The sequence below is a fragment of the Adelges cooleyi genome, unplaced genomic scaffold, assembly GCF_023614345.1.
Source record: "Adelges cooleyi isolate 19-005CV unplaced genomic scaffold, UGA_ACOO_1.1 ACOO_flye_CR_arks_rails_tigmint_CR_PRNA_784, whole genome shotgun sequence".
In the NCBI taxonomy this organism is placed as follows: domain Eukaryota; kingdom Metazoa; phylum Arthropoda; class Insecta; order Hemiptera; family Adelgidae; genus Adelges; species Adelges cooleyi.
This window is the reverse complement of record NW_026096496.1, coordinates 1,798,353-1,810,083: the sequence shown is the minus strand read 5'-3', so window position 1 is coordinate 1,810,083 and position 11,731 is coordinate 1,798,353. Positions and strand designations below refer to the sequence as shown.

At 34.2% G+C, this 11,731-nt stretch overlaps 1 protein-coding gene across 1 annotated transcript; it reads right to left on the bottom strand.

Annotated features, from left to right (window-relative positions):
* Positions 1 to 386: 386 nt before the first annotated feature.
* Positions 387 to 1,654, bottom strand: LOC126845433 (charged multivesicular body protein 1b-2-like). The gene is made up of 2 exons (XM_050584086.1): positions 1,394 to 1,654; positions 387 to 725 (listed from the first exon to the last, which is right to left on the bottom strand). The coding sequence occupies exons 1-2, from the start codon at positions 1,652 to 1,654 to the stop codon at positions 387 to 389; spliced, it is 600 nt and encodes a 199-aa protein (XP_050440043.1).
* Positions 1,655 to 11,731: the final 10,077 nt, after the last annotated feature.

Here is an 11,731-nt window from a genome sequence, read left to right as displayed (position 1 = left end):
ACACTACTTCCAAATATTAATTAAAATTTTTAGTTCAAGAGATGAGTACTTTATATATTTTTAAATTTATATTAAGTGTTAAGTAGATCACGTGGCCAGTTCCGTTTTAGTCGGTGAGGAGGAATTGTCAGGAATTGTGAGAGAAGCTAGCTTAGATATGAGAGGATTAGAGTGGTTGAAAACGTTCGTATGGAATTTTTTATAGTGGTAGGAAGCAAGGGTTGATAGCATTGGTATGTTAAGGTCGTGGTGTAGGGTTCGGTTACTGACATAAAAATAAAATAAAAATGTGTTCCTAGTGTTATATGATGTACATAAATTATAACTGCCAATACGTGTGACGATTTATAGAATAAAAATATATTATATTTTGAATTTTTGTGCATTTAATGGTAGTTATTTCTCAAATTGGCGAGTTTCTCGTTGAGTTCGGTATCCGATGGAGGCAACGGCAATGGAGGAATAACCTGTGTGTGTTCTGGACTGGGCATTGCGTTTTTTATGTCCAGCCTTGCTTCTTCAATGATATTGGCCATGAGCTGATCCACTTGATCAGATCCTATTGGTTGATTACCGGACAAGGCTTCTGCCGCGTAAGAATGGCGCGTGTCCAAATAGTCTGTCATCTTCTCGAACTTATCCATGGTGTGCGTTATTGAAGGAATGTTCATAGCTCGTGTTGCCACTGCCATTGAAAACACTACAGACTCTATTGCCGAAGATATCTATAATATAATAATTAAAAAAAACTATTTTAATCATTGGCCATAATGATGTATTGGGGAGGGAGGGGGTCTTTCGTGTCTGGAGTCTAAAACACCTCTAGATTAAGATGCATGGCGACGTAAAGTTGTACTACAAAAGCGATTTAACGGAAAAAAATCAGTTTTAATTTTTGATTATTGTTGTATTGTTTGCATAGTAGATTTGATATATTTCCATAGGGCGCAACAATCTCCAAAAATTAAATTTTACTGCCATCTTTAAAATTTTATTTAAAAAATTGATTTTTAGGCATTATATATTTGCAAAATTACCAAGATCGTGTATAGCGCCTTATAAACACTTCATCTTTGTATAGAAAAAAAAAATAATTTAAATATATTGAGCATTAGAACTGTGAGTTTTTTTAGAGCGTCTTTTTTATTAGAGTATCTCTAGCTCAAAGAAAATATATTTTAAAAAACGTATATTTGTAAACTAATATCCAAGTACAGAATACTCTTTAACAAAATGTCATAACTTTAATTTAACGAATTTGTACTAAAGTCTTATGTGCTAAAAATGAAAAAAGTTTGCCCTTTTTCCTTCTACGACTAAACCGGGAAAAATTTCCTAAAAATGTACACATTAGACATTTGTCATCTTAACCGTATGCTTACATTATTTTTACCTTGTTCTGTAGTTTTGCCGCTTCAATGTGGTTGACCGTACTCTGGAGCCGGGCGCCTAGCTGCAACAGACCAACACTCTGGTTGCGGTTGCGCACCGCATTTTCAGCGTGTATTCGAGCAATGTCTTGTTGGCCGCGCATCACGTGCAGCCAACACTGTCTTCTTTCTTTGGCTTCGTCTTTTTGTAATTTTTTCGCATTTCTCGTTATCTGTTTTGCGGCTAATTTTAAATCGAATATTTTCTTGTCCAAAAGCGACATGATAGCTGGAATTTGTTTGTTTCTTAAATAATAAGAGTAATATAACAGGTATTACGTTACCTGAACGTTGTTTTTTTTATGTACATAAACATAGTTTACAGTTCACTAGCTATTTAGCCAGTAACAATATATTTAGGAACGTTCTACGGATGCTTTTATACTATATAACCTATATTTCATATTATTTACAATATTCGAATGTATGTTGTGCGTTTCGTTCAAGATTTTCGGCCGTATTATATTATCATTCCTACTCGGGCGTAGCTTCGTCGGTCAAGGAGTAGGCGAAAGAGTACCGAAGCCCTTCCCAGTATTCTTCCTGACCGTGGTGGTACAAGTCTGTACCGGCGTGCTGTGATTGCTGGAGGTCGTCTTCCCGTTTGTTCAGCAGCTTGTGCAGACCGTACAACATCTTTTGTTGGAACAACCTTCGCCGTCTCCTTGACAGTTTGTCGTAGTTCAACATGTTGCTCTTGAAAAAATACCTGGTGGAAGAATCTCTGCGATTTTCGTTAGCCCTTTTCCAAATAGTTATCGTCGTGAGCGCCGAAGATGACAACATTGTTGCCGAAATACGACGTATTTGCGGAGAGTATATAATTTTTATGGTTAAGGGTTTTTAATAATAATAATAATAATATATATTTAACGCCCCCAAGGCAAGAGTGTAACATTCAAGTAAGTAGATCACAGATTAATAATTATAAATTATAAACAGTATCAATAAAGAAAAACATATTTATAACAACGATAACAAACAAAATATATAAATATGACAAAAATTGGACGATTAAGTATAAATGAGCCTAAATCAGTTGTGGGTAAGAGCCAATATTAATTCAAGAAGGGAGTCATGAAAGACATCAAAAGAGGGAGGTAAGTCATTAAAGGCAATACAAATGCGGTTAATAGGAGTGAAAAAACTATAATTTTGGCGGTGGAAACTAACATGAAAAGTTGGACGTAGGCGACAGTTGTAGGAAGGAATATGGAATAACAATTTACTTAGGAGTTCAGGACTATCGATAACGTTATTAAGCAACTTGTGTATAAAAATTAAATAATTAATCTTACGTCTATATGCGAGCATATCGAGATTTAATAAATGCAGAACTGAATTTCTATGTTTAGTTTGCATATTAAATTTAAAGCTTACTGTTCGCAAAAAACAGTCTTGGACACGTTCTAAGTCATTAGTAAGTCCGCTTTGGACTGAATTCCACAATATGGAGGCATATTCTAAAATTGTATGAACTAAACAAATATACAGAATTCTAATGCACATTAAATTTGAAAAATTATAACAACTTCTCCTAATGAAACCTAATGTTTTTAATGCTTTTAGTTTTATATTTTGAATATGCTGATGAAATGATAAATCATAGGAAAAATAAACACCAAGGTCTTTCAGCTGTTTAACGTTTTGTAAAACTCGATTATTAATTAAGTATTGGGCTAAAGTAGGGTTACGGCAACAGTAAAATGATATTTTCATACATTTTCCACATTTATTGAAAGACCATTGTTCAAACACCAATTTTCAAATTTATTTAAGTCGTCTTGGAGTTTAGAACAGTCAGCATCAGATGTAATTTCCATGTACTTTTTTAGGTCATCCGCAAACATTAGACATTTACAATGATTAATCATATTCGGGATTTCATTAACAAACAATAAGAATAAAATGGGTGATAAATGACCCCCTTGAAGTACGCCTGAGCTAACATTAATTACGTGGGATACCTTTGAAGCTAATTTTACTTGCTGAGTTCGGTCTGTTAATTATGATTTTAACCAGGATAAATAAGGGTCCCTGATACCTAAAACACTCAATTTAGTTATTAACAAATTATGATTCACAGAGTCAAACGCTTTCCTCAAATCAGTGTATATACTGTCAACTTGGCCACCTTTCTCAACAATTAAACTTAAATCAGAATAATATTCTAGTAAATTAGTTAAGGTAGATTTACCAGGCATAAACCCATGTTGCTGACTAGAAATAATATGATTAACCCTAACAGAAAGCTTAGAGTATAATATTTTTTTCAAAAAGTTTAGGTAATGCACTCAATTTAGAAATGGGCCTGTAATTAACAATATTGGCCTTGTCGCCCGATTTAAAAATGGGTGTAAGGTAGCTAACTTTCCAACATGAAGGAAAAATACCAGACTTCAGTGATAAATTGAATATGTAGTGTACTGGTATTGTTAACACATAAACGCAATTTTTTAAAACTATTGTTGGAATCTTATCAGGGCCAGGGACAAAGTCATTTTTTAAAGACATAATGCCCTCAAAAACTTCAGCTAAAGATATATCAAAATTAGATATGTCTAGTAAATCTTGGTTTGGTAAATTACGTAAGTCAACACTAGTGATAGGCATTATATCGTTTGAGTAAACCGTAGAAAAGTATTTGGCAAATAAGATAGAAGCATCTTGGATGTTATCAGCAATAGTGTTTCCATAACGCACTGTGTCAGGCAACACATTTAGATTTTTCCTATCATTAACAAATTTCCAGAAGGAACGAGGATTGGTAATTAGATTATTTTGGATTTTTAGTAAATAATTATCATAGCATTGCTTAGAGAGTAATTTGCACCTACGATGGGCATTTACAAATTGATCTAGGATTAAAGGATTACCTGATTATTTAAAGTGTTTATGTAACTTTTTCTTATAGCGAATCATATTTCTTAATTCAGAAGTGAACCAAGGGGGGAAAGCATTTACTCCTTGATAGGAAGTAAATTTGGGAATGAACAAATCCATGGCACTTAAGACAGTGTCATTAAAAATAGTTGTGGCTGTATTTACGTCCTTACCATTGAAAATGTAAAGCCAATTCACCATTTCCAAATAAGAACAAAGAGCTGGAAAGTCAGCGCGTTTGAAATTATATTTACATACAGTTAAATTAATAGCCTTAAGTTTAGGATCAAAATTATAACTAATATTTAACGGTGGGTGGTAGTTATCAATAGGTAATAACGCATCTGAACTTTGAATGACAACAATGTTATTTAAGTTTGAAAACACTAAATCTAAGGTAGAATCGGTTTTATTATGTATCGAGTTAAATTGACGAAAGTTTAAGCGCGCAAAGTTTTCAATAATCACTAGCGATTGCGGTGACAACGGCCCGTCCACTGACAGACCAAGCGAGTCATTATTATTATTTTATCAAGAAATTAAAGTACAAATATACCAGTTACATGGTACATGACTTAAAAATAGGGGTAATGTAACTAGATTTCCATTGTACAGGAAAAACACCTGAAGACAGGGACAAACAAAACAAAGAGTGAATTGGACGGTGAAGCGAATAGCGGCAGGAACTAAAACAATACCAGGGTCAAGGTCAGGACCGTAAGTAGTATCTGTGGTTAGTTAAAGTTGTATCTGTGATAAGTTTGGGGTATTTAGAAAATCCACTCGCACACACATCAGGTTATTTGGCATGATATGACCCATTGTTGTTGTATAATTTGTACTTGATACTTTTTACTGTTGTTATATTTATTAGAAAGCAAAATAATTATTGAGAGCTATAGCCCCTAAAAATTTGACATTAGCTCCCTTAATAATAAAGATATATTTTCATCTGAAAATACATTGACAAATATTTCTATTTTTTAATAGCTTCTTTGTTTAATTTCACTTCAAACGCGCATCACGACCACGTACTCGATGTTAAATATTAACATAAATTAACGGCCTACAAACGTGTCATAATATAATCTTTTGTATTCTTACCTAATTTTTCTAATTTTTTCTTTTATATTTAAAATTAATTTTATATTATTTTATTTTATATTTATATTCAAGTACATATAACGTTTTCTTCGTACTTCAATATATTTATGTTGTATTTTTAGGATACATATAGGAAAGTTTACAGAAACGAGTATGCTACCTTATTAAAAACAAATGTGTACATTTTTATTAATCTACTACTCATCGGTCGAGAACATCAAGATGATAATTAAACATTCACTAAATTCACTTATGTAAATAACTTACTATGGCGTGGGTAAAATGTCAGATAAATTTAGAATTGATGTCATTGTATATAAATGCCATGCAATTAGTTTTGTCATAATGCGCACAGTGTTAATAAAGTAGGTAACTCCATTATAAGTTTAGTTATCACACAATATTATAAATGCATCTCAAATTGGTCGGTAAATGACGAATGTGATTATATAATATAGCCTCTTGGCAAAAGTAAGTAATATTAACGTTACAATTGCTGTTAACTTCTTAGTTAAACAAATTTATTATATTTTATAATTTTATGCTTCAACAGTACAAACGTTTAAAAATATATATGTAATTTAGACATTCCATTTAACCCTTAGGCATTGTTTATAAAATGGTGTATTCGTCTTCACCCGTTTGTTTTAATATGGACCTTAGTCGTTCGTTTTCGTCTCTCGTTTTGTCTAGTCGAATCTTCAAAGTATACATGCCTTCTTCTTTCACCTCCATCTGGCTAATAGTGTTGATCAAATCTTTCTTTTCCTTGGAAATGATAGTCAATTGCTCTTTAGTGCTGTACAACTTGCTTTTCTGAAACGACAATTCGGCCAAAGTTATTTTCAATTGTTTCGAACGGTCCAAAATGTCAAGTCTCAACTTCTCGTTTTGCGTTTCGAGTATTTTAATTTTTTCGACCAAGTCGTCCTCTCTTGCAGGGTTTTCTTTATCCTCTGTCTCGGCCCATTCGGGTTTCGACTCTTCTGGCGTTTCATTTTCGAATTCTAGCTTTTCCGTTGTTAATTCCACTTCGGATTCTTTGCCAGACTCTTCCTTATCCCCAATATCGTCAAAATTTACAATCTCTTCAACTGTATTGTTTTCGTCGTTCTTTACTTTTGCTATACTTGTCAATTGGGACTCCAAAATGTGTTCGGTTTCCTCCAACAGCCTCTGCAGTTTATATCTGATGTCGTCGTAAAACCGTTCCAACTTGACGGACATGTCGCCTAGCTTCGATTCTTTGGCAAACGAGTTCTGAGCCAAATAAGCCCTGACGTCGTCCAAGTCGTTAAACTCGTCCTTTTCAACGATTTTCTGAAGCCAAAAGTTAAACTTGGCATTGGTCTCGGCGATGTTTACCAGTTTCTTCCACAAACTGTTACACAGCGCGTTCAATTCGGAGCTGACCTTATCAATGCGCCTCGCCGGCGTGGTCAGATCGAAATTTATCGGCAACTTGAGGTTGGTGACGTAATTCTGGTGAACTCTAGTGACCTTGGGTTTAGGGAAATCTATGGCGAATTTGTCGGAAACAATTTCCATGACCTACAATGTTAACAAGTAAAATATGAGTAAATAGTTAAAAACTGACAGTCCACCACAGAATAAATAAAACCAAAATATTCATTTGAAGATGACCACCACATTTTGGAAAAACTACGAGTAGAATCATTTTGGAACTAAACTTAACTCTATTAATTAACGAACGCTCTCTTATTCGATGTTAACTTTTCTTTTTTTCTCTTTATTTAGCGCAGGTCATTGTGTGTGTAACTTAACCAGAAAATTAACTAAACTTGTAAATGTAAACATTAACCAATAAAAAAATGTAGTAAATCTTGGGATAAAACCACATGTTGTTTATACTTTATTTTCTGGTGAAGTTACTATACTTACTGTATAATTTATTAGCAATATGCATTGTGATTTTATTTATTCTTTGGCAGTACTCACTAGGTTTTGGAGGTCTTTCAGTTCGAAATCGCCGTTGCCGGGAAAGAGATTCGTCTTGAACTTGTTGATGGCCTCATGACTTTTTTTCAAACCGTCCGAAGCGTTTATGAAGTTTTTCTGCATTGTCTTGTACATGACGTACTTGGCTTTGAAAGCTCTGCGGTCGTTTTTTATTTTTATTTTAGCCGCATCCGTATTTCGTGTTTGAATGGTTTTGCTGCCCAAAGACGCGGCGCTCAAAGTAGGTATATTTTTGGTATTGTCGGACCCGCCATCACCTATACCGACCTGACCGGACAATCGAGTACATTGTAAGAATTGATCGTTACTGGTCGTCAACACCGGACCGTTACAATTATTGTCTTGTTCATCATATATACTTGAAGACGCCATTTTTTCATATGTGTATCAATTTTCGAACAAATTCACAACAAATTTGGTTGTATTTAATAAAAATGATTTTCAATACATTTGCGACGTTTGTTATAGCTGTTGTCATAGTAATTACTTTTTTTTTAGCCTTTATTTAAAATATGACGGCTTAACAATTAAAACAAAACTATGACAAAATATTATACAAATTAGTGAAAATAAATACAAATATAATTAATTGTAGGATATATAACAAACAGTGATATTATGTAAAAAACACAGAGAAAAATAAAATAGTAGAGATTTAAATAATGCAGCCAGCGCTCAAAAAAATCAGCCATTTTTCAGCCAAGTCTGCAACCACGAACGACCATTTTGATGTCTCGTTGAAGTACCGAATTAATTTAGAGTAGTGGTGGAATTATAGATAATGATATAGTATATTAACAAGCGGTAACAAGATAGTATATTAAAACGTCAAGTTTCTGGCTAAAATCGTAGTGTTTATTATCTGGCTTAAAACAATTCATAGAGAAATTGGGCCCTTAAACTGTTTTGATTTTATTATTTAGTTCTAATTTGAACGTTGAACGTACAACATGAACGGTGGGTCGGAGACACGCAGATGGACTTCATGAAGCCCGTTCATTTCGCTCAGCTGGCAATGGACATGCTGTGCTGTTGTGACGGTAAGGTGCACTAGTCTTAAAAAATAATTGTTTTGATAACGTCTATTGTACGATGGATGGAATCGAAAAAAATAACCGAAATTCTCAAAGCGGCATCGACAACGTGCGTACCTCCCCTGTTAGTAGAGTTGCCTGGAAGAGTGTTGCAGGCGTGGCGAGCCGCCCAAAATACTGTGCAATGATATGGGAAGCGCAGCGGCTATCCTGGGCACTTTTCGGGGGGTCGCTCAAATGCATTTGTTGGTCGACTTGGTCGCCTACATTGTTCTATACGGGTACAACCCGAGGGCAGCCAAACAAGACGCCAACTCCATGTACACCATGTTCGTGACCACCAGGAACGAAGGCAGCATGGTCATGTTAGCGCTATCTATTAACTTCCGAGTAAGTCGACCTTACCCTTGCGTTTCCTTCGTACGGTTCTTTATTCCTTTTTTGGTAGAAAGACACTCCCGGTCGTTTGTTGTCGATCGACAAGCGGGACAGCTTCAACAAAGTGTTCAACACGTTTGTAACACACCATCCGGATTTCTGGCGAGAAATAAGAGTGGCCGGCCTGATGACCAGCGACCGGTTGTGACAGCTGATGACCCACGATTCCTTTCTAGAAGAGCTCTCGATGTTAAATCAGATAGATATGACTAACAGGAGCGAGTTACACAAGTACCAAGGTTCTAGTTACAACCATGCTTACCTGACACTATTGTGGGGCACTTACAGATAACCGACAGAACAAAGAACACGTCGTACGGCCTTATTCTGCCGTACTTGCGAGAAGGGCTGAAAACCGGGAGACCAACGAGAACCATAATTCAGCTATTATACCAATTGGCGTGTCCCCATGAAGAAATTTCTCCGATCCCCTGTTGTGGCTAAAAATGAAATATTTACGAGTATGCTTATATTCCGTACATCCATAAATCTCGAAATCTATTAAAATATAAAAGTGTGTAAGTGTAAAGTTTATATTCATTTAAACTAATTATCAGTGAGATGAAGTAATTACTAATTTTCCACCACAATAGCATTTGCGTGTCTCTGTCGAACTTAGTTGTCCGGACTTGCATGCTTTCTCGATACGATAAGCGGAGCCAGCTGTGTCCACAACATCATATTTTGCGGAACTATGAGCTCGGAGATTCTTTTTCTTTGGACGCCAATTTAAAAGCCATAAGTCGTTCCATCAACCTTACTTAAACTTAACACTTACACACTTTAATATTTTAATAGATTTCGGGATTTGTATTGGAAGACACGTTGTCCCGATAATGATCGATTAAATGACCAAAGATACAACAGCAGATAAGAACGATATAAATTATTTAAAGTAAACATAATTCGGTGTTCTGTGACAGATATTGTGCAGAACGATTGTTTTTATTTTCAATGCGTCACAAAAACAATGTCATCTAGTACCATATACTAATTATAACGTCTCAATAAACCCTGTGTATATCTCCTAGATAGTTCATGGAACATAATATAGTTATAAATTATAGGTACCTCTAATTATATAATATAGAATAAAGGTTAATAATTATACCTCGTATTTGCTCCCTTACTTACCATATGTTCTGCAGTTCTTTTAAGCAATTTGGGTTTTGAAGGAACTAAAGAATGTAGGATGTTTGGTCAACTAAATCTAGGCAGGAAATGTATATTACCATTATGCAAAGGAGAATTTTCAGTATGAGGACTAAAGGAAATTTGTTTTTCTTCATATACAGGATTATTAACAACAGATGTATCATCACATATTAAAGACAAATTTTTTCCAGTGCTTGGACCTACTTACCTAGTAATAAGAAAATTAATAATTTAGTTGACCGAGTGTCTCAGTATCTATCATAATTGTTTTATCTTCAGTAACAAATAAATTATCCTCAGTTACACTGCATCCAGCCTGAATATTAAATTTCTTTCTCCTGTCAACTTTCTCATTTACTTTTCCATACCTGGTTTCTTTAAACATGTCATGTAATGCTTGTGATATGATAACTGATGCAAAATTATCTAACTCATTTTCTGGCAATTTTTTTAATACACAATCTCTATCAATGGGATACAACCCGGTTGCTTTAAAACCTGATTTTATGTTGTCTGATTGAGAAGCTGATATTTTTTCCAGTGTCTTCTTTAATAGTCTTGGGAAAATTTCCTTTGCAATTAGGCCTTTCCTACTCTTTTTGTGAACTTCTAAAACCCTACGGCAAGCAATTTTAAGTGGTCTAAAAGAAGACACATCCAGTGGTTGGGTCAAATGGGTACTATTAGGGGGCAAAAATATAAACTTAATGTTATTCTCTTTACAAAGCTGAATTATTTAAACTGACATGTGACTGGCTAAATTGTCTCCAATAATAGCTTTGCACCCTTGTAAACGTCGACAATGAGGTATAATAATTGATATAAACCAATCTTCGAATATGCATTGATCAAACCAACCAGAAGGAGATCGGTTATACCTGCATCCATCAGGGCCTCCAGAAGTCCAAGAATTCCATAATTGTAAAGATTAATAAACAACATACGGGTGTAACATTGAACCAGATGCATCGACTGCAAACATAACCGACAATGATGATTTTGAAGAATCCATAATTCTATCTGCATGTTTTGATGTTTTCCTGACTAGAACCTTTTTTCTACCTGTATCATCACAAAAGTTGGTCTCATCATAATTATGTTTTGAGGAGGTATGTCTGAAATAGAATTGTTTATTAAAAGTTTATTTATTGTATACGGGCTGGGCCCTTTTTATATATATATATATACATGCATATTTGTACAATTTAGAAAACATTAAATACACAACATGAAGTTGTCAAAATATTTATTCATTATTTTCCTAGACACAGCTGCGCGTGAACGTTTAATATTCTCACCTAGCCTAGATCTCGGTAATATATAACGATATGATTAAAAAAAACTGATACTGTTTCAAGCCACACAGAAGTTTCAAGTCACCCAGATTGACGGTACTTGATTAATAAATAATGTAAATACTGTCTCGTATTCGAGTTCAGTTTGATAGTGTGTTTTGTCAAGAAATGTACAGTGTTTTAATTAATACTTATTTTGATAAAAGTGTTCTTATATTAATACAATATTTATTTATATAAATAAATTATAATTACAATTTCTTGTTATTTACTTACTGAAACCCCATTCTCATTTATTTTAGGGCTACGTAAGTTGAATTGTAACTATTTTATTTATTTGCTGAAGGTATCCATAGTATTTTTTGTTGGAAAATCTTAAAAATTGTTATTCGCTGTATTGTTCTTTTAATAT